At 36.3% G+C, this 24,780-nt stretch overlaps 1 protein-coding gene across 4 annotated transcripts in view; it reads right to left on the bottom strand.

Annotated features, from left to right (window-relative positions):
* The window catches only part of VPS13B (vacuolar protein sorting 13 homolog B), a 429,986-nt gene that overhangs the window by 274,102 nt on the left and 131,104 nt on the right, over positions 1–24,780 (bottom strand). For all 4 annotated transcript variants that reach the window (XM_053960664.1, XM_053960682.1, XM_053960693.1 and 1 more), the window contains exons 18-19: positions 18,980–19,114; positions 17,957–18,130 (exon numbers count right to left, since the gene is read on the bottom strand). In XM_053960664.1, coding sequence (XP_053816639.1) covers positions 17,957–18,130; positions 18,980–19,114 — 309 coding nt within the window. The remainder of the gene's footprint in view (positions 1–17,956; positions 18,131–18,979; positions 19,115–24,780) is intronic.

The following is a 24,780-nucleotide window of genomic DNA, read 5'->3' as shown; positions in this document are numbered from 1 at the left end:
AGTCAATAAATTGTCAATTAATAACATACTTGCTTTGATGGCTCTTCAGTAATTTACTCTCATACCACTTCATAAATTTCTTAGGAAAACTTCTGGGATCGCTGATACAGTACCTCTGCCATGGGAAAATTTCGTTTAAATTTGCTCTACTGCCAATAAACCAATAAGACTTACTGGCTGATAATCCTCCCACACTACACTGTTTAGGTGTATGCACTCAAGCAGCAAAAGTTTAATTTGTTCCACTAATGGCACAGAAAACTACTCAAACTTATTCACCATATAAATTTGAACTTCAGTCTGCTACTTTTTGTTATTCCTTGGGCAGAAAATTCAAGGCATTGGATGCTTTGTAATTAAGACTATTTTATCTTTTCCTTGATCCAAAGCATAACAATAATAATGGACACTATCAGCAACTAAATATTAAACTACACTTCACAGAAGAAACATAGTAGAAAGTCTGAATATTATTTGCATTGGCACACTGACATGCAAGACACATTCTGCTGTTCTAAGTAGGTGTAATGTTATTTTGAAACTACTAAAAGCAGCAATGCTAGCTGCCTTGGACATATTTCAAGTTGCCATACAATAACTTTTGTTTAGAATTTCTAGTGGGATAACATGCACTTTATTAGCCTGTAGCCTATTTGTTTGTAAGACAATTTAATTTATAAAAGCACAGGAGGAATTTAGTAAAGAAGCCATATAATGCTAAAAATACTTATTTTCTCTAAAGTTGTGCTGATAGCATTGATACTGGTTAATATAAACTAAAAGATCTATTATGTAAAAGATAATTTGGAAGGCAAAGTTCATTTAGAAGTGCTGCACATGCCAAATAGTCATGACAGGACAAGGCCAGGTAGAGTTCCCAAAAAAAGGAAGAAAAAGCAATGAGATTATAAGATATTTTATTATTATCCTCTCTGGATAATATGCAGGAAAATTACTGGAAAGTAACAGGAAAAATTCACACACATTTATACTACAATACATATCTATATATACACACATATATATATAGATATTTATATACATACATATATATATACACACACTATATTTTCTATCCCACATATATTAAGGAGAGTTTGTCTGTATTTCCCTAAAAATATATCAATCACGTTGCCCTGATTCTGACAGCAAATAGGTAGAATTTGTCAAAAAACAAGTGTTTGGCTAGCATTCTTCCGGGGGTATGAAGAACCAACTGGAGATTTTCCACAGGGACTGACTTATGGATAAAGGAATTAAAGAAATTGTCCCCCTGTTCTGCTAGTAATCCTCTGGGAAACAAGAACATCTAGAGCTAAAAAGATTTATATTTTCTCTTAAGTTGCAGCTCAACAATGTATTTATAGGGCCACGTCACACAATGCACCATGGACTACACCATCATTTTTCTAAGCTTTCCTCACAAATCTCAACAATACTCAGATTATCTTATTCAAAGATACAATGAAAATAAATATTTTGTTCTCTCCTTATATACATGTATAGCTAAACACGAAAATGTTTAGGAAAATTATACCATCTGTCTGGTAAATATGTATTCCCACTTTTCCCAACCCTAATTAAGAAATTGACCCTGGCCCTTTCAAATTCTTATTGTGGAATTCTCATTTAGGAAATGAAGGGTAAGAAGAGGGCTTTGTCTCTTAAGAAAACCGATAAAATTCTCTGAAAAAATGGAAATAAGTGGGACCGCAAGCTGGGTTAATTTCATGTTTTTACTAGTTAATTGTTATTACAATTACTATTGTTATTTTTATTATTTACTACACTATTTCTATGACTACAGTACATTTCTATTTACTACACTGTTTCTATTTCTCTGAAGCAGCAATCCTAGAAAGGCTTCTCATTTTCCAATGCTGGTGAGAGTCACAGCCCTGTGAGGTGTGAAGCCTAACCAACCATCCACAGAGACTGGGTCACACACAAACAGAGACTCGTGGAACACACAAACAGCAGTCTTCCATGCTGGCTGCTATGTATGAGCCAACAAGCACCCTTAGCAGAGAACTCAGGAAAAGGAACCTACCTCTACTACACAGGAGTGGAAGAACTTTGCTTGCCCCACATTGGTAAGCATGGCAGGAACTCAGATGTTGCTTTATTTCCACAAAGCCAGGTCCAAAATGCTGCTGTTACTGAGTCTGAGTTGTACTGGCTTCCAATACAGCAGCATTCATTTGCAAGTGTTTCACTGTGGGGGACCTCACAGAAAATGAATGAAAAACATCTTGTTCCCTTAGCATTACCTCATACTGTTTTTGTACAACTATGCTTCTTAATTACCAATTTCTTTGCTCTTACGAACAAGTGTTCTAGAGTAACTTACTTCACATCTCAAAATAGAGAAACCTTTTACAGGAGCTAGCTGAGCAGCTCCCATTTGAGAAGGGGTGAAAAACTGTGGCAGCTAAATCCAAATAGAGGTAAGCCACAGTAAAGGCTATAAGGGTTGGTGCATTCTTACTGCAAACATCCCTCCATCATACTCTTGCAGCAGCCCAATAGAGAACCTCAGTGGAAAACAGCAATGCAAACCTATCCAAAATGCTCCACTTTACACAAGTGTGTAAGATAAAATATTATCCTCCCTGGTTATATAGAATCATAGAATTGTTTAGGGTGGAAAAGGCTTTTAAGGTCAGAGTCCAACCATAAACCTGGCACTGCCAACTCTACCACTAAACCAGGTCCCTAAATACCACATCCAGATGTCTTTTAAATGCTGTCAGGGACAGTGACGCAGCCACTTCTCTGGGCAGCCTATTCCAATGCCTGACCACCTTTCCAGTGAATAAATTTTTCCTAATAACCAACTGAAATGTCCTCTAGCACAACTTGAAGCCATTTCCTCTCGTCTTATCGCTTGTTAGTTGTGAGGAGAGATCAGGCCCCATCCAGCTACAAACTCCTTTCAGGCAGTTGTCAAGAAAATCAAGGTATCTCCTGAGTCTCCTCTTCTCCAGGCTTAACAACCTCAGCTGCTTCATCTGCTCCTACTATGACTTACCCTCTAGACCCTTCACCAGCTCCATTGCCATTCTCTGGACTTTCTCCAGCACCTCAATGTCCCTTATGAATTAAGGGGCCCAGAAGTGGACACAGTACATGAGGTGTGGCCTCACCAGTACAGGGGGACAATCACCACCCTGGTCCTGCTGGCCACACTATTCCTAACACAGGTCAGGATGCCACTGGACTTCTTGACAACCTGGGCACACACTAGCTGACATTCCACTGGTGACCAGCATGCCCAGGTCCTTTTCCACAGCGCTGTTTTCTAGCTGCTCTGCCCAACTCTGTAGCACTGCATGGTGGTGTTGTCACACAAGTGCAGTACCTGCCATTTTGCCAACCTCCATGCTGTTGGTCTCAGCCATCAATCCAGCCTGTCCAGATGCCTCTGCAGACCTTCCCACTATCCAGCAGATCAACACTTCCACCTAACTTGATGTCCTCTGCAAACTGACTGCAGGTGCACTCAGTGTCCTTGTCCAGATCATGGATAAAGATATGAAGCAGGACTTGCCCCAACACTAAGCCCTGGGGAATTGCATTACTGACTGGTTACCAAAAGGATTTGATTTCATTCACCACCACTCTCAGGGTCTAGCCAAGCAGCTAGTTTCCTACCTCGTAAAAAATACATCTATCCACACCATGAAAAATCAGTTTCTCCAAAAGTGTGCTGTGAAAAATGGTATCAAAGGCTTTACTAACACACAGGTAGACAACACTCACAGCCTTTCTCTCATCCATTAGGCAGGTCACCTATTGCTGGCTGGGGGTCTATGTACAAATCATGAATGGGACGGGACTGCTGTGGAACGTGTCTTGAGTTGTTTATTTTCCAGCATCACTCTCATTACATGGTTACGACAATGGGAAGATGTTAGTAGCTCACATCCCCAGCAGCAAAGAACTCAATGTTACAACTTACTTTAAAAGTTTTTTGACTAATCACACAAAGCAAAATCATATTGACAGTAGATTTATTTAACTACTATAAGCACATCTACCTTTTGTTAAAACAATTTTTGCTTATTTTGAATACAATACTTGCTTGTAAGCCTTAAGATACAATGCACAGAGCTCCATTAATAAGCTTAGAACTTTTTAATATCTTGTTAAACATATTTTTTTGTAGCTTAGGGCGTTATTCTATCTAAGTGTTAATACACAGACTATTGTTCTATTTGCCCTTACTTTCTACTTATTATATAATTTTTCTGCTGACAAATGTTATGGCTACTGCTTAGGTCTAATCGCAGTTCTGCTGTTTCTGAGGCCTGCTTTTTGCAGCTTTCCCAAAACTCTCTCATTTTAAGGATTCCCACAGTCACCCTGTCATTGAAGGAGATCAGGTTGGAAAAGCAGGACCTGCCTCCCCTAATCTCACACTGGCTGGACCTGATCTCTCTGGTTGTCCTGCATGTGCCATATGATGATACTCAAGATGATCTGCTGAATAACATTGCCCAGCACCAAGGTCAGGCTGACAAGCCTGTAGTTCCCCAAATCTTCCTTCTGGCCCTTCTTACAGATAGGGGTCACTACTGCCAATTCCCAGTCACTTGGGACCTCCCTGGTTAGACAGGACCACTGGTAAATGATTGAAGATGGTTCAGTGAGCTCTTCTGCCAGCTCCCCCAGCACCCTTGAACGGACCCCATCTAGTTCCACAGACTTGTGTATGTCTAAATTGTATGGGAATCATCGACCATCAAATTACGGGGCCTTCATTCTGCTCCCAATCCTGTCTTCCAGCTCAGGGTGCAAGGTATCCAAAGAAAAACTGGTCTTGTCATTAAAGTGTCATATTAAGACACTAAGTACCCAGCTTTTTCCTCATCTTTTGCCATCATGTTTGCCCCTTCATCCAATAATGGATTTTGTTGCTGATGTATATGCAGAAACATTTTTCATTGTCTTTCACAGCAGTAGCCAGTTTAAGTTCTAATTGGGCTTTGGCCCTTCTAATTTTCTCCCTTCATTACCTCACAATATCCTTGCAGTCCTTGAGAGTTTTCCAACCCTTCTTCCAAAAGTCATGAGCTCCTCTTTTTTTCCTGATTTCCAGCCAAAGCTTTCTCTCCAGCCATGTCAGACACTTCTCTCTCAGCTCATCTTTCTCAGCACATGGGTACAGCCTGCTATACTTTTAAGATTTCCTTTTTAAATTGTGCTCAGCCTTCCTAATTCCTTTGTGCCTCAGGATTGCCTCCCAAAGAACTCTTTCAACCAGTCTCTTAAGCAGGCCGAAGTATACTCTTGGAAGTCCAATGTAGCAGATCTACTGCTCCCCCACCCCCTTTACTTCTTCAAGAACCAAAAATTCTGTCATTTAATTTTTACTGGGCCCAAGAGACCTTCAACCACCACATCACCCACCAGCCCATTCCTGCTCACAAACAACAGGTCCAGCCTGTGCCTTTCATAGTTCGCTTGCTCACCAGCTGTGCCAAGAAGTTAATTTCCACACTCCAGGAACCTCCTAGGCTGTTTCCTCTCCAATCTATTGCATTTCCAGAAGATATCTGATAAGTTGAAGTCCCCCATGAGAACAAAGACCAACAACTGTGAGATTTCTCCCAGCTGCTAACAGAATATTTCATCTGCCTCTTTATTCTGCTTGGGAGGCATTCAGCAAACTCCCACCAAAGCCTTGTTGTCCTTCTCTCTGACTCTTAAAATAAACACTCACCCTGCTGTCACCATCATTAAGCTGTAGACAATCAAAACACTCCCCAACATCCAGAGCTACTCCAACATTTTTCCTTCCTTGACTATCCTTTGTGAAGGGTTTATGGCAATCCACTGCAGCACTCCAGTTGTTCAAGTCTTTCCACCATGTTTCCATGATGGCAAGTATGTCATCGTTTTCCTGCTGCACAAAGGCTTCCAGCTCCTCCTGCTTGATGCCCATGTTGAATGAATTGATGTAAATCCACTTCAGTTGGACTATTCATTACTGTCGTTTGGGGACAAGCCCTAATTCCTATGTAACCATTCTCAGGTGCTTCCTTGGTTTCTAAAAATACAATAACCCTTGTGTCTTTGCTGCCACATGGATTTCCATCCCCAACCTCCACTGAGGAGGCAGACCAAAGGGCCTTGCCTCAGGACTATCTGTACTAAGCCTGGTTTTATTTGCTTTCCTCCTTCAAATCTAGTCTTTGATAAGAGCTATACCTTATGAAAGCTATCTACTAGGGCTGCCTTGGAAAAAATATGAGTGAAGACTTTTAACCATCCTATTTCTACCTTTAAGGTGGATTATTCTCACCTCTCCTTCTTCCCAGTACCAGGAAGGAAGGCACGATCTCTGAGTCGGGAGCCTAATTTGCTGCCATTGTGTAGAAAACAGATTCTCCTTCCATCATGATTTTGAGACAGTGATTTTTCCAGGAAACAGACAAAGTACAAGTCATCTCAATTTTACTTGTAACAGAAAGAAGGAAAAAACTACTTGACCAATTCCTGAATGATCCTTAATTAAGTATCCTTGCAGTCTCACTAACTGCTATGAGTTGATTATGAATATCCCTGGATAGATACAACATGGACTTTATTGTCAGTCTCCAAAGTGCAACACGAAGTTCACACTGCAATATAGATGTTCCAACATGCAAAACTGGATATTCATGCTCTCACTGACTTCTTGTCACTGACTTCTTGTACAATTCCTGCAGTAAAAAGAAGAGTGTTTATTTCTATACTGGTGACTTGGGAAATGTGAGGATACTGGAGAAACATCTGGCACTTCTAATGAAAAATCTCTGTTTCAAGTATAACAGGATGCACACCCTTTGGAATTGTGCAAGAATTTGAGGAAAAATTAAAGTTGAACAGTTAATTTCCTATATGTCTCTCTTTTCAAAGAAAACATGAAATCAAGTTGTGAAGACAAGGAACCTGGCAATGCCATCATCTGCAAAAAACTGCGCAAACAGCGACATCCCACCAGTGCAAAGAGACAGAAATCGTTTTAATATATGGCTTTTACCAGCTATTATGCTCTTATATCCTTATTGAGCACAAAGGTAGCATTTTTGGAATTGCTACCCACACATGTGCATTATTTTGGTATTTCACACATCTTAGGGATTATTTCCTCATTACAAGCACAATAAAAGTTAGTGAAAAATGTATGCATTTTAACAAAGCAAGGAATATCTTCAAAAACAGTTGGAATAATCTGTGCAATACAAGCGTGGAAAAAAGTAGACAAATATTCTGGTTCTTCAGTTCAAATGGCTCTAGGAAATAAGTTTTGAACTGAGGATGTAATGACTATAATAATATTAAATTTGGTTAGCAATTAAATGATCACACTTCCCTTAAGACTAAAAATGTAGACAACAGCTAGTAGCTGACATCTCACTCAACATTTTACAGCTGCTTTAAAGGCTCTAGACATTTGGATGCATGCATGCATCTTATTTTCCCAGGATTTCAAAGTCCATATCCAGGCTGCTGCTCAGCCATTATAAATGAGTAATTCAAGTAGGGCATGACTGCTTCTTGTATTAACTTGATAAAGATGTTTCAGTCAAAGTGCATCAACAGTTGTGTTAAGTCATCCTTTTCACAGGCTTATACTTTGCTTATGTTACCAGTGAACAAAAAAAGTATTATTGGCTTCTAATTATTATAAAAGTCATTACACTAAACATAATTAATATTATGATTATTATATTTTATTACTCCTTCTTTGAAAAGCATGTCTTAATTATTTCATTTTATAATTTAAAAGAATTTAATCAACTGACTACAACTTGCATTAAAGTTTCATTTTATTTGTTTGGACAGGCAACTGTGTAAAGGACTGAGATGTGCCCTTGAAAATATACATCTGTTTTCAAAAAACTACATTCTCTCTGTAAGACTTTCCAAAAGTTGTTTTAAAATCACACTTAATAGGCTAATTTAAAATTTATTACTGAATAATGAATTTATTATGAAACATGTATGAAAGAAGTGTTTTGCAATATTTTTTTTTATCTGAAAAATATTAATCCAGGGCTTGGGCTAATACCTCTTTCAAATACTATAAAGATAGTTTGAACAAATTTCATTTTCTTGTACAAATCTTCAGGTAACAACCTGAAAGATTTGCTAAATACTAAATTCCTCTTCCCTTATGACAGTAAGGACATAAGAGAGCTCAAAAGTACAGAAGAGAATTCATATTCTCATTTCATTAATTTATTTCTATTGAATACATGACCAAACATGAACACAGTTACACTAAAAATAAGAAATGTGCTGTACATATAATTCATGCAAAGCCTAGAGCATCAAAGAAATGCTTTATCAACTTTTACACAAACTGGACATCTGATTGATTACATCTATGGACATACAGAAGAGAACAGAATACTATCTAAAAGCGATGATCCATCACCATACGTGCTCCATAACCCTGTTGAGCCAGATACTGTATTTAACAATTCTTATATTCAATCATATTTTCTCTTAATTTTCAAAGTATTGTTTCTATTTACAAAATCACCATTATTCTCCCCACTTTAACAGGGAAGTTCTAATATTATACTTTATATTGTATTTACACACATTTGTTTAGGGTTTAATTATTTTTATTCTAAAAGTAAAACAAGCTTAGGTACTTTTGAGGGCAGCAGGAGATAAGAGGCAGTCAGCCACTTGTTTGTTTATTCAGATTATTAATTTGAAGATTTATTATTTATTATTAATTATAATGCTGAATAAACTTTATTTTCATTTATTTTTTGCAACATATTATTAGAACATGGTCTTTCTTCCACTGGTATGACAGTTATAAACACTGAAATTCACAAAGGCATAGCTCAATCTCTGGTCAGTCTGACTCCTTTCATGTCAACCTTCCCAAAGGCAGTGGTCTATTTTTCCAAGATTCCCGGATATGAGGCAGCATAGCCAGAGATATTCTTCAGGTTGGCTCAAACCCCAGACAAGCAGCCTCAGAAGCTCTACAGTAACAGATGGGAACCCACGCTAAATGTGTAAGAGTTGGTAGATGCAGGCAAACTCTTACTGTAAGAGCTGAAATGTTTGGAACTCCCCATCCCTTCCATTCACACTGTCAGAGTACCCACTCATTGCATAACCACAAAATGTTCTCTTAAGTTAAGAAAGCAGAACCCCAAAATTATTTGCTATTCTGCAAATGCAGAGGTTTCTAAAACTCTTGGGGGAAAAAGCGCTTTTTTTTCCAGACCTGTCTACTTCACCTTGAAAACACATGAGAAATTAGGAAAACAGGAAAGCCAGAGTATGCACTAATATGCTGTGCTGCAAGTGGTATCAACAATTTGCAGCACAAAGGAGTTTGGATAGAAACTCAGAATTCAGGTCAGTAAATTACTTTGCTCTGGCATCTGTTTGTCTTAACTGAACTGGCTGCAAGACGAGGGCAACACCTAGAATCTTCTCTTTCAGACATGACTTCTGAAAAACAAATATTTTTTTTTTCCTTTTCAAAATGCCTTATCCTCTACTGAAGAGTGTAAATCAGATTAAAATTAAGAATTAAAAATATTTAGCTGTTTAATTAAACTATATCTCCACTCTAATCCTATCACTGCATTTCTCAAATAGAATTAGCATTCCATGTGATACTGAGAATGACAGGATATCCTCAAATATACCACATTTGAGTTTGAATTTGCTGTAAAGCCTGTTATATAGAGATACTCAATATTAATGGCTCACCTATTATATGTAAGCTGATTTTAGCTATTAACAAAAACTGAAAAGTTACACAAAGCACTGTTTTCCTGATACCAATTTTAAGTACTTCTGCCACCTTTACACAAGTACATATTACGTATTTTGAGCATATTAGTTCTATTTGAGTGCACAGGTAAAATGAAATTGGCTCATACAGCACAGGAGTGATTAAACAGTCTAAAGATTACAAGTGAATAATAGTTCCTGCAGTACTAATTTTTATACAGTCTGCAGATTTCTGGTAACAATAGAGCCTGCCCTTGAGAAGCTTCACAGCACATGAAAAAAATAGAACTAATTTAAATGTTTCCAAAGTTGTACACCTTAAAGATCATCTGTCTGTTCAAAATTACTTCCATTTGGTCAGCTATAGGAGTCTGTCCTAGATTGAGAGTCATCACAGAGGTTATCTAGATGAATTAAAAAAAAAAAATATATACCATTAAAATTCTAAACTGCTTTACCTAAGCCTGACTGTGAACTGTTGCTTTCTACATAAAACTAGATCTACAGTTACTTGGTAATGGCCCAACTTTAATTGCTGACCACAAGTGGCTATTCTTAACATCATAGGAAGGAATTTCTGTGGGAGCTTCTGAACAGTAATGTTTGGGTAGAAAGGGACAATGTGGTTGAATATTCATTCTGACTGCATCCCGAATCAGAAAAATGAGACTATTAGTACATTTCTATTATAACCAGAACCTTGGAATCTTGGGAGTGACCTGTAGCTTTTTTTAAACTGGTACAGAGTTGAACCATGAAAATTACTGAAAAAAATTCAGATTAAGAACAAATATATTTCTATGTATAATAATTTCTGCATTAAAAATAAGATGCTTCATTTAGCGCTATTTTTATCAAATGCGCTGTGATGTTATTTAAGTACTTGTAACTAAATTATTTTTTTATAAATGAAGTTGATCTAGTCAAAATGCATTTATTACCACCAAGAGTCTACTGATTTTCAGTCATATCTATTTAGCATTTCATTACAAAAAAGTAGCCATCTTATATGAATCATTTACATCACTAAAGAGGCAGTGAGAGCAATACAATTCAATTATAAAACCTGGACATAGTTTAAACACTACTTGAAAATAAACAGCTACAGTCCCTTATGACCATGTCTGGGAAGTATCCAAAAGGAAAGTTAAAGATCCCATGGCGTTTTTTCAAAATAGGAGGGAACTATCCCAATATGCTGGCCAACATATATTTTCTCAATTAAAAACAGATTTCAAAGTCCAAAGCTATGTGTCAGCAATTGCTGAGAGCCTATACCTGTCATGTTTTCAAAACAATTGAAACCAACAATAAGTATCTAGTCACCTTGTTGAATAATGCTTTTCCAGATGCCATAAGTGGGAAAGGTAAATGCATTTTCATAAATATAGGAAGTACAGATATGTCAGCCTCTACCATTATGAAAATAGAAATTATCATTTGAACCCACATGTAGATATTTTTTTTTTTCAATAACAGAAGTGTTAAATATGACTTTGGTGGCCATATGGAACACTTTGATACTGCCAGATTTTAAAGTGAACAGAAATCCAATGGAACACACATGCACACACACACAAAATAAAGGTAGCAGAAAAAAATCTCATATCTGCCATTCCTTAACTTCTACACATTTAATGAGTTAAAAGTTTAAAAAAGAAAAGGCTTTTCAACAACTTCTTTTTAATTACTTTTACAGAATTTTCTAGGTTATGAGCTGCTTGAGAGATTTCTTTTATGTACTTTAAAGCCTTCATGCCTCTTACTACCCCCACCATTCAAGAGCTCAGCTCTTTAATTGCCAGTAGCGAAGCTCAAAGTCCTATCCCAAAAACTACAAGATCAACTACATTATCTACACTGTTATCCTGAGTTAAAAGAAAGAGTCAGACAATGAGTTTTTACAAAAAGGTTATAAATTCAGATGAGAGGCAGGCTTTCCAGTCCCCTCAGTCACATGTTTCCCAGTGCAATAGCTAAGGCTCCTGCCATTTGGAGTTGAGTCCCTGTCTTCACACTGGTTTGTTCTTATTTTGCCCAAACTTTGAATCTTAAGTGATTCTACTAAGAAAAAAAAAAAAAAAATAAAACCCTTGGAAAAATGGCAAAAGTGCTTCTTTGACTAAAGATATTACCTGACTTCCACAGTGCAGCTGAACAGTACATCTCAAAGTCAGTCAGGATTGAAAGCGTTCAGGGAACTCAACTACAGAGGCTAACTTCCTAACAACTTGCATGACAGTGTAGGCTTTTTCCCTTTTAACTTTTTTTTAAAAATTAAATTTTAAAGTAAGATTTTACAAAACTCAGAATCCTATTTAGTCACAATCTCAGAATTTTAGAACACATGTATTGCTGAAGGATTTATGGCATATTGAGAGAAACTGACCGCAACATAAGCAGAGAGATGAAAACACCTCCTCCCCAAGAGGATTTGCAGAATTACTCGAGGGAAAGTTGAACAAGCTGTCTTATTCCTGCATTGTGCAATTACCTTTCTGTAACCAGAACTTACTGGCAGTTGCCAGATTTATGCAACTCACTGGAAGTAGTCAATCTAGTTAGCATAGTATAGTACGTCCCTCCCTGCTGCTACTCCCATGGATATGAAATCTACAATTGCAGCCAGCAGAGGAACAGACTGCACTTGAGGACAAGTTTACTTCTCTCTTAGAGAAAGTACTAAGTGCTGGATCTTTGTAAGACAGTAGATGCAGTGGTGATCCAAGCCTGGAAAAAATATTTGATATTTAACATTGTTATAGTGCACAACATACTGAGGTTGTGAGGGCAATGGCAGAGGATGGAGCACACACAAACTGGTGAATGTTAAAAGAGGTTTTTTATTTCTCTTCCTTGGTATTAATTAACTTGGCATTTACCACTGTTACCAACCTGCTCCTGCCCACCCCATTCTCCCTTCCTGAATTGCTCAGCATACCACCATCTGCTGCCCTTGCCTCAAATTCAGCTAAACTTAAGATGTCAGACATTTTGTTTGCTATAATCAACTAATTGCAAAATCACCAGAGAGAAAGGGAGGGAGAAATTGCATTACCACAAAATACTTCTGCCCACAAATTCTGTCAGAAAGAAAACTTCCAAATATAGCCTTGCAATTCAGGCAGTTGAACTGCTATTTTAAATCAAATTTTGAAAACTACAGGACGTTGCCAGAAAATTTTTTCTAAAAATGTATACTTACCAAATTTAAATCCACCCTCCAAAGTAAGCCTACATGAATTCTGTGTTTTCAGTAACTCATACTATTAACATTGATATTTTTCCAAGGAAAAATATAAGAATAAACCCGATTTTAAAAGCAATTAAGAAGATATAAATGCTGTGCACTGCCTGAGCACAGTTCTCATAAGACCAGAGTCCTGGCAACTATCATAATCCTTTTGAAATTGTGCATATTAAGATTAAAGATCACTTTGTTCCTCTATTCCCACAACTAGTTGGTATGGTAAAAAGATCAGTCTCCTAGTTTTATATGTAACATCTTTAACATTTGCTCTCCTTTCTGTGCATGTGATTAAATGTAACATTTTGAAATCCCAAAGTTCTGAGAAAAACATAAATCCTTGTCCACAGCTGCTGTTTGACTCTGGAAACACATGCATTTTCTTTTCAAGCATCTACCATCAAAAAATCCCAAAGGACTTGAACTGGAGAACACCTGCATCTCTTCATTTAGTTCCAATAACAGAGCCTAAACTTCAAAATTACAAAAATAGATGCTATGTTCAGCTGCAGTTACATTCTCCCCCTAATTCCCGTGAACAAAAATGCTAAGAGCATGAAATCATTCAGGCAAGCTCTGTCATCGAGAGGATAAGATTTTTTGCACCAGAAGCCCAGTGGGAACTTGATAGAAAACTGGCAACAATTACAGATAAAGTACATAGTGAAATCCTCAGGGAGAGAAAAGGAAATGTAATAAGATAGATGGGTATAATTTTTACACATTTATGTCCAAACCACAAATGTGAATTGTCTTTAATTACTCCAATATACTAACCATTTTTATTCATTCATTGTGTTAAATCCTTCCAGAATACTTCAAATTAGACTATGAATTCTCTTTTACTAGGATTTTTTTACTTATTTACTGTCTACCACAAGAACTCAGTTAAATTAGATGAGAACTTAAAAATAAAATTGTTTCAGCTTCAAAATTCAAACTAATATCCCTAGTGCAAGCAGTCAAAATTAAATTTAAAAATATGTCAATATCATGCTTTTTTAACTGCAAAAAAAAGGAATTTGGGGGGGCATATGTAAGCGTATGTGCAAAAAAACAAACTTACCTATAATCTCTCACCTCCTTTATTAAGTTCTAACAGATAAAAATCAGATTGTTTACAACAATAAAAAAGTTTATGTTCCTGCTGGTACAACTTCTATGGCAATTTTTTCTTACTTGAAGATATTATTTCTTCAGTTATTTTTTCCTTTTGGTGTGGGAAAGGGGTGAATGGAGTGATCTTATCTAAATCAAAATACTGATAGAAGAAAAAAATTCTAAAGGTTTTGGAAGTTTGAGAAACATATCATTAAACAAGAAATGCCAACTTTTATAAGGTTGAATGTTTGCTCATCAGCCTTTATGCAGCTTCAACAGATTAGAAAAGCCTTCCCACTCTTGCTTTGCTCCACTGAGTGTATACATTTAACACATATGAGCATGATATTAATACAAGTACTTTTGTTTACTCCCTTTTTTCACTGCTGCATTATTGACTATTTAAGCTGATCTCAGAGAAAACTATTAATTGTATTTTTTTTTATTTGTGTTCCTCTTGATTTATTTGTAATAAAGCTGTCCATACACTGACTGTGCATGCACTCCCAATTATTCAACATGGAAAACCAAATAGAGCTTAATCAGCTCACCTCATCTATTCAACAGCTGTTCATAATTAACCACTAACACCAGCATTCATTTTGAAATCTCCCTCTTCTCTCAAAGGCCAGGTGAAACAAACAAGGTCTGCAGCTTGCTCCCAGGGTTAATAAAGCCAGGGTTATTTTGGAGAAAGAGTAAGAGGACCTTCCCAAGCCCTGGGGTAATGGAATAATCTCCTCTCTTGTACTTATTTTATATGCTGCAGTTTAAAGACTGAGGAGCATATTCACTGATTTTTACAACTATGCATAGAGATACCGGGGCAGTTTTTCATACAACCAAAGTAACCAAAATTAAAATCACAGCATTCAGACTTCTATTTAAGGACTAAACGAAATCATATTTATATTCATTGTCCTTAAATACTTCCTTTGCCACAGGTGGATTAGTTTTCCATGTGATAATGACACTTTATGCATCAAACAGTAAGACCAGTAACCATAAGTATATGCAGTTGTTTTATACTTGTTATACACTGTAAATGCTACACATCACATGCTCTAAATGCTGCCCTTTTTGAAAGTACAGTTTAGAGCTTTTTCCTTTGATGGTTGTACTCAATGCAGTATGGTACTGCTAGAACCACATTCTTTTTCCTCTTCATCTCAACAGCACAAGTGAAATAGTGAAAAGGAAGATATCATATCAAATGATCTATCCCTCAGACTGTAAATATATCCTCTGTAAATACAACTCTGCAGAGCCACATACAGACAAGCAGTAAAAGGAAGTTGCACAAACATACTGATCACCCTGGATCAAATGGTCTTGTATCAAGTGATCCAAGACAGTAGGCAGCTGCTGATGCAACAAGGAGAGGACAAATAGTCCCTTCCCTGTTCTCTGGGTAAATATGCCCTGATTTTGCACAACCTCCTCCTTAGCATTTTATATCCAAACAGCTGATATAATTTTTGATCAAGTTGTTTTTCCATTCAATTTAATGAATTAATTAGTCCAAATTCTTACTACAGAACACTATATGCAACATCATTAGGAAAAATTTCACAAACAGCACAACTTCAGTACTGCACAATCACCTCCAGTTGTACAGCTTTAAAAATCTTTAACTCCCAAGGGATGAGTTTTTTCTGTGAAATTATCCAGTATAGCTTTTTAAACTCCCAGAAGTAACTGCAACTGATGGAAAATGCATTTTTATGCTCTCAAAGCACTTCATGTTTTCCCTACATGTAATTTTCACAGTAACAATGAAAATGATAGCCATATCTCCTGTATTCAATTGCCCCAGTTTCTTCAGCAAGTATTTGAAAGCAAAGGCTTTTGCTTTGCTGATCCTTTGTATAAAACCTGAGACAAATTAAACATTAATTATTCCTGGTTTAACTTATGTTAAAAAAAAAATTCAAGTCATTTGCAGTATGCCATTCTTCCTGTTGAATGAGACCAAAGCATTAGCAGGTCAGTCAGATTTTTCCTCTCATTTGTCACTCCTCACAGGTGCCACACTGCAGATTTAGAGGAGCAGAGCTAGAGCAGGTTAGTGACTGCCATTGTGTACACAGAATCACTACAACTTTCCTGGGACGCTGAGCAGGCAGGTGAAGTGTCCAGTACATTTTCAACTCTAAAATCCTCACATTTTTAATGTATGTCCATTCATCTACAAAACAGGTACCACAGACAATAGTCTATTACAAAACAATGTTTTGTATCTCAAAATCCCTGAATGTGAGTCTAGCCAGCACTTCACTGGTCAGTGCCTTATTCTCATAAAGCATAAAGCATCTCCTGTCACAACCCATCAAGGACTCCCAATCATCTAACTGGACAATCTGTAATAATGATGAGCAAAAACGTATGTGATCCTTATGACCTGTAACAAAAGCAGTAAGTGTACAGTATAGGTATCCACAGAGCCTTTAAATTATAATTAATATACTAAGACTAAAATTAGAAAATCAAACCAAAAAATCCTCAAAAAGGCAAGAAATGTGACAATTAGTCATAGTAATAAATATTGTTGTTATGAACATTTAAAAGGTATTTAAGTGAATCAACAGGTGCAACAGATTTTAGCTTCATCTGACTAATTCAGCTATTATTGAATCCTGAACTGCTTCTTGGCAATGATTTAGGAGCAGGACCTGAAGATAATTGTTATAATAACACTGCTGTAAACATTTTCAACATGATGCTCTCCAAAAAACAGGGAAGTAAAATTACTGAAAAAATAACCTAACAGTTGCTGGAGAGCACAGTGCTTACAAATATTTACTCTGTGTAATAATCAAATGTTGCTTGCATATGCACATAAAAATTGCAATGACAGCAATAAATTCACTGTTACTTTTCAGACTAATGACATTCAAGAATCATTACACAGGAAAAAATACAAGAAAAAAGCACACTTGAAGTGCTCAAGTTAATTCTGTGTTTCATAATATTGAGGTCAGGTAATTCTTTTACTTTCCTTAACCTAGATATTTTTTTGATTGTTTTTTCCCCACTTTTCATTCCATGCCTAGCATGGCCATAGAATAAGCTTTGAAAAACATAAAAGTATGGTTTTTAAGAAGCACCACACTGACAGGAAAACCTAATTCCATGTGTATTTCACAAACTACATGAGTTATTTTAAACTAGACACATTTCAAAATTGTCAGTGTTGCTTAGAACAGATCAATGTTTTGTTTAAAGACCACAGAAATCATAAGAATGTCAGGTAAAAGTATTTATGCCCAGAAAGTCAACAACACCCTTAAATTTAGCCAAACAACTCTCACAAATTATTAACTTCTCATTTAAGGCCACCACAACACCAAATTTGATGAGGTCAGGTGTGTGCCCTGCAGTATTTTTTAAATTATTTTTGTTAACAAATGATATGATAAACAAATTCTTAATAATAAATTATGCTGCAAATTTATATGAACCATTTAGAATTCAGTATGTCAACTTCTGTATAAGAAGGCCAACCCAGTACCAGAAGAGAGAACCAAAATAATATTTTCAACATGGATCCCACCTCTCCTCCCTTCCCTGCCTAAAGTTTACAAAAGTTTCATATAATTATTTTAAAAGGTAACCAAAAAAAAAAAAAAAGTTAAAAGTTAATCAAGCACTCCTTTTAGAAGAAGACATACATCAAAATGCAGGCTTTAGTTCTTTGTCTCACAGTGAGCTAAGTTATAATGTGTGCAGTGTGTGTAGAAGATACTTTGACATTTGGCACATTTTATTTCAAGTCTCTCTTTTGTAAATCACATTGGATAGGAAAAATGTAATGTGATACCAGCTTAACAAGAGTTTTGTACTTACCAGAATTATGGCAGTAGTCCATATACTGTGGAATTTGGATTGTAAAGGCTACCAAATCTGGAGCTAAGAGAGATTCTGGCTTTCTACTCTCATTGAGCCATTTACTGCTGTGTAAGTCTCTGGTGTCAGAAGGGCCTTGAATTAAAGGAATCAGCTTCTCTTTTCCACCATCACCTAAGATAAAAATTAGATTCCTTACTGCTTTTAGTGCAACAAGATAAATTTTCAAGACAAACATTCACTAGTCCGAAGAGAACATCTATTAATTTACATTGTGAATACAGAATTAAAAGAGCAAATAGAAAGAGCAGCATCACGTAGACTATTTGGCAATCTACTTAATGTTTATCCTGTAAATGCCTTAACTTCCAGAAGGATTTCAAATAAAGTAATTGATTACCTTTAAAACAGTAATTTCCTTCCCAATTTTATAAAATAATCTACTTAAACATCACCATGAACTCAATTTAACGACATTCAAATTTTAATATTCTTGACCTTAGCTGCTTTTTATGCATAAAGACGTCATAGACATTGACAGGTTCCCACATGCTCCTCAGGAAAAATTGTATTAAAGAAGTAAAAAAAAAATAAAAAAAAAAAAAAAAAAAAAAATCACAGAGTCCTCAAAACCTTTACAAACAAAGTACATACCTGTAGCATTAATGGAAAATGAGGCATTAAACAATCAAGAGAATACATCAAAATTATGCTAAGGATAAAGCTAGGTGCAAGTATTCTGTATTTTTCCTATTTCTTGAAAGCTTCCCGATCAATACTTGTCTCAGCAGAAAAAAAAAATCTATTTTTTTTATTCAGTGTAAAATTTGACTATACTGAGGCAAGACTGGATCATCATGACATACTTAATAATAACAAAAACCCCCAAAACAGAATACAAAAACCCCTCTCTGATTCACAGGAACAATGAGTAAATTCTTGTTTCAGTAACTCCCCTTGTAAAAAGCAAGGCCAATTCTCCTATACAGGCAATAAAGTTTTACATGGTCCAGCTGCACATACCTGGGGCTTTGGCACAAATTTTTATTGATCCCACGGTCCCAGAGGCACATTTGACCAATGATGTGCTGCAGTACTTCAATTCAACATTCTGGATGGAGCCCTCAAGAGTTGGCAGGGGATTCTTAGATTTCACACCTAATAAAAGAAAACTGCAAATGTACTAGCCTGTTGAATTTAAATATTTTTATATTCCTTCACCAAGGTATTTAAACTTAATTATATTTTAATTATCTACCTTAGATGTTCTTACAGCATTTTTGTTGTGATTCACAGGTTTTAAATGAAAGTGAAAGAATGCTGCATATGGGTTTTTTAAATACAAACAGTTATGCATGAAATATATATAGATACTGTGAGGAAAACACACAAGACTACTTAGAAATTGAAATAACAAATATGCATATATACACATAGATACACTTTCATTTTCACTTTACAAGTGCCACATCAGCTATTCTCCTTCATGTTTTTATTACGACCATTTAATTTCAGGATCTTAAAATGACTAAGTGTTTTCAGCTTTTATTTAGACATCAACATTTTACTCAGTAGCTATGTAAAGCATTAGATCCATGCAGCTGAGCAGTACAGAAGGCCAACGGCACACTTGCCATTTTTCAGCGGAAACTGGAGTTCAAACCTTGCCTTGGGTCACAAGTGGAAATAAGTTTTGGTGGTCTCTCCTCATCCCCCATTTGTGAGCACCAGAAAACTACTGCACCACTTGGAAGAAGTCAGTGCTTTTGGCAGTCACTTCTGAAGAGCTGCCTAGAGCCACGGCAGAAGCAGCAGGGGATTGCACAAGCCAGGACTGAGATTTGTTGGCAGAGCTTGAGGGCAGCCCCCCAAAACAGCCCCAGAGTATAGATGGAGGAAGCCAGCCCTCCAAATCTGTACAGCACTGCCTATCAGAAAAAAACCACATAAATTCACTTGCAAATTAGAAATAAATAGTTTCAACACCTGGTAAGAAGTATGAAAGGAAAAACTAACAGAAGTTGCCTTTTTTATGTTTTTTTTTCCCCCCCCTTCATGCAGAAGCGACTTGGAATTTGTCAGTTAAAATTGGCAAGCAGCTTGTTAATTATGCAAACATTAGTATAATTATGGAACCATTTCCTCATGTACGTAACACAGAACTTGTTCCAAAATCCATAATTATGCAAGGAAAGTATTGTGGAATATCAGGTAAAAAAGCATTTTTATACACATTTCAAGATTATTAAACACATCAAAGAAGTGTAATTATCTACAGAATTAATTAGGTTTTTTGCAAAATCTCTCCAAGACTTAACCCAAAGAACAACCTTTAATATATATTAACTAGTAAGGAAAAAAATCCTAAAAACTTATAGGGAACAGAAAATTTCAGATTAACCTTGGTAATTATGCTTAGTTCACTGTGCCTATTCCAGTTCCTAAAGATTGAAGAGTATTTCGTGGTGCATACAAAACCATTTAGCAAGCAGTCTTCTTGACATATATCAAGAATATATTTTTCTCTGGTAAGACATTAAAATAACTTTTGAATAAAAAGTACTTTCCAAGATAGAAACAAAGAAGAAACACATGAAAGGACACAAAGCACAAGGTAAAGCAGACAGCCATCTGAAAGTAGGTTCCACACTCAAGGTATTATTTCTTATCAAAATTTAACCTGTCTTCTGTCTTTGAGGTATGTCCAGACTTTTCCGAATTTGTGACTCAGGAAGGCTTCAGGCTCAAAGAATACGCACTGAAACTAATTTGTGTGCCTCCCACTACAACACCCCATCAGTTCTCAGTCTGAAAGACCAACTACCAGTTTGTCTTGTGAACAGACCCTCATTCCCATTTTTGTCCAGGGTAAGCCTCTTTTAAAGCTGAAAATCCCCTTTGATCTAAGGCACAGTATCTGACACAATACATGAATTTGTCAAAAGAAACTAGGATATCTGTAGGCATTTCTGCCTCCTCATAGTTCCTATAAATTTGTGCAAAATAGAGGTCATTGCATTCAAATTAAAAAAAAATAAATAAAAATGGAAAAAAATATCCATCTTCTGCCAATTCCAAAACAAAGATTATTAAACTGTTAGTAGCAGCCAATATTACAATTAAAGGAAATCAAACTGAGGTCACAGTTTGATCCCCCTCTTTTAAGCCCTCTTAAAACTGGTAGTTTCTTGCTGTTTTCATTTTTCAGCAATTCTTTTAAGAATCAAAATAAAAGATGTGATGTCCAATACATTTCTCTCACTTCACTATGGAAAACTAAGTAGTTTTAAAACGAAATAATTTGCATAATGGAGTTAACTGTTAACTGCATTATCCTGGAGAACTTCTTTGCATTGATACTAAAATAGTCCATGTTACTTACATGCATCTCTCATAAACCATGCATAACTTACATTTTAGTTTAGCATCCTATTTGAAAAAAAAGGAACCAAGTTTAGTGTGATCATGCTCACTATTTGTTTTTGTTTACTCCTAATCCCTCACCAAGTAACTTCTGGACTTACTGAATTTCAGCAAGACATGACAGCATTATCCAAGACATTTATTTTCTACAACCTTCATGAAAACATGAGTGTATTTGCCCTTTTCAACTGACCAGTCATCAAATTCATGACAGTCAGTAAAGCATTGCTCAAATGAGCCTATGAACTGCTTTTCACCCAGCCAGCAGTTAAGGACCATGATGGGAAGCCAGGAAAGCTTAATGGCTTAGACTTAAAGAAATCCTTAATACATGGTCATAGATAATTAACCATCACATTTTAATGCATATGAAATAACTGGTGGCAGTAATAAGATTTTTTTTTCTGTTACAGGGTAAGGGTAAACACTTTGTCCATTGTTTTGAACTATTGGACAGAAAATAAAGAAGTATTGGGAAAACACAGCGTACTCATACCTTCCTTTTCTATGTTGCTTTGATGTCAAAAGCCAACCTGCTTTCAGCTTCAACACCTGATAACTACAGCACACCATAGTAACCAAGGAGAAGTTGCCAGAAAAAAAAAAATCCTCTCAGGTTGCACAGCTCTGGACTGATGGATACTCAAGAAACCTATTTATTAATTACTGAAATCCTATACAGAGAACACATTATGAAACCCAGAATGTCTAACTAGACTTTCATCACAAAGACAAAAATCACCTAAACTTAAGGTGATCACCCTTGCCAAGTTACAAATCTTTTTCAAGGCACAGAAAGTTTAGAGACTTTTCGTGAACCATTTCTAATGAACTGATTTAGAATACGAGGCCATTTTCTTCAGTCACTGAAAATGTTTGGAAATTATGAACCATCTCTCATAAACTTGTCAAACTGGCAAGCTGCTCTACAGAGGAGAAAGAAACCTTGCTTCCTTCGTATGCCTCCATCTGTAGTTTCCATCCCTGTAACTTCAGTTCCTCCCAAATAGTCTCCCTTATTTCTTTCATCGTTATATCATTATAAAATCAAAGTCTCAACAGTTGTTTACATAACTAAAATATTCCTTTAATACCTAATACAGCAAACAGATGTTTAAGCAAGCAAAGACTAGAGCTTCCTTCCCTCCCCTCAATGTTTATGAACATTTCTTAAAGTAGTGTTTTAAGGGATTGATTATGAAGATGTTCAAACTCCCAGAAAAGAAATGCTCCACGCCCCCATGTACTAACTGAAATTTTGTATGGAGACAAACAGACCACAACATTTTAATTAAGACATTGAGCATGAATTTGAACAGACACTAGGAAAACCAAATCTATCATTGCCAACAGCAAACATCATGCAAATGAAGTATGAGAAAGGCTTATTTCCAAGGTGCAAAACATGAGAGTAGAACTTGTGCTGTACGCATTCTTCTGGAATCTCGCTTGCAAAAGCACCACTCGGATTTACTTGACTTTGTTGCCCAGTGGAGTAAAATTAGGGCAACATGTTTTTTCTTAGTACAAATCACTTTTTCTTCAGTTAATTTATTATTTTCACCAGGAACAGGGGAATCAATGACTTTATGGAGAAAGAGATACATATGCCAGTCACACCATCAAATATAACTTATGACTCCTTCCAGATAAATTTTCAAGACATCTGGGGTTTTTTTCCTGCAAACTTGTTGCCCATTGTAGAATGATTTGCAGTAAAAATCCAGTGTTTCCTTCCCCATACGTAGCCGTGTGTACACTCGGTGATCAAGTATAGCTTATTTAACTTCAGACACATAGAATAGATCATATCACCAAAGACTTAAAATCTGTTGTCTCCATATGGTAGAACCCCAAAATAGGCAGAAAGGTTTTCTAACTTAAAATCTACTACACCTTGACAATTTACACCTTGCACACACTAACTCACTTTAATTATAACTCCAAGCCTGAAGAACCATTGTGACCCAGGTGCGCGTACAGAAATATTGTGCAATCAAGAAAGGTTTTCCCACACTTTGAAACAGGTATTCACATCTTCCCTCCAACTTTGCAGATATAGCTTTGCTCTGTTCCATGTACGTAATCAAACCACGTAGCTTGCCCCAGGTTCCTGCATTCAGTGTCATTCCATGTGCAAGCAGGGGGGAAACAAATAGCTAAAGGCAGATCACAAGTATGTCTTTATAGATCAGCTCAGGATTTCTTCTAGCAAGCCTAGAAATCTAAGCACTCATTTAATTTAAGGCCTGTTTAAAAACATCACTTAACTAGTGATTTTACCAATGAACAGCTTTTACCAATCCATTTGTGATAAGGTGAATTTGCAATCATTACTGGCAAACCAGAAAACGAAATCTAAACTGATCAATAACAAACACAGAAAACCAGAAAAAGGAATGTTACTGATTCTGAGGACAACAGTCAGAACTGTGTGCCGCCAAATCCCTGAAATTCAGTAATTCTTTAGAAAGATCATAAAAGAACTGCAAAATATGAAATAGGAAATGATTAAGGCATGACAAACTTCTAGAAGCAACTCCACATGAATTGTCCCCACATTTAGTCTGTGGCCTCAGAAGGAAAAATCTCAATATTTAAAGCATTAAGTACCAATAAACTATGGTTTGGCAACATGATATTATAAAAGACTGTCACATACTTGTCAAAATAATTTCAAACAGTAAAAAGATCAATCCATAAATAAAAGTAAGGAGCTATTAACTAAATGAAATAACACTGAAGCATAAGTCTTACTGGAATCATGACAAAAAATGTCAGATTATTTTCATAGAAACATATATTTAGGTTTTACATGCCTAAAACCAAAAAGCTAGTAAACAAATTGAAGTATAAGAGAAACCTCATTTCTTTCCTGAGAGATAGTAATCTGTGTTCAGTCTCTGCTTAGGCAGTGCTCAGTGAGAACTTCTGGAGTCTGTATTGAGCTTGGTTGGAGAGATGGTTCTTCTGAGGAGCTCCAAGCTAAAACCAAACTTAATTCCTTCCTCCTTTCTGAAAGAACATAGTAGAAGCCACAAAGACCAGCTCTAACTGGCACCAGTCCTACTTCTCACGTTCAAAGCATTGGGAGAGCATAAAGCTTTCACATTCTTATTTGCAATAAAACAGCAGCAACATAGGAACTTTCAATCATTCTGCTTCCTCACACACATCACCTGAAATCACTGGGGTCTTGTGTTTGAGGTTCCCTCCTCGAACCCCCCACACTCTCCCGCTTCCTTTGTTTAACTGGAAAAACAAGAGACAAGGAGAGATTTTCCTAAAATGTAGAAGCTGTAACTGTGTCAACTTTTTATCTACATATTACTATTCTAAGAAATTATTTTTTCGTCCCCACCCCCTCCCAAGACTTAACAGGGTAACAACAACAGGATTAT

The sequence above is a fragment of the Vidua chalybeata genome, chromosome 1, assembly GCF_026979565.1.
Source record: "Vidua chalybeata isolate OUT-0048 chromosome 1, bVidCha1 merged haplotype, whole genome shotgun sequence".
Classification (NCBI taxonomy): domain Eukaryota; kingdom Metazoa; phylum Chordata; class Aves; order Passeriformes; family Viduidae; genus Vidua; species Vidua chalybeata.
Note: the sequence above shows the minus strand (reverse complement) of the source record. Positions and strands in the feature narration are given on the sequence as shown.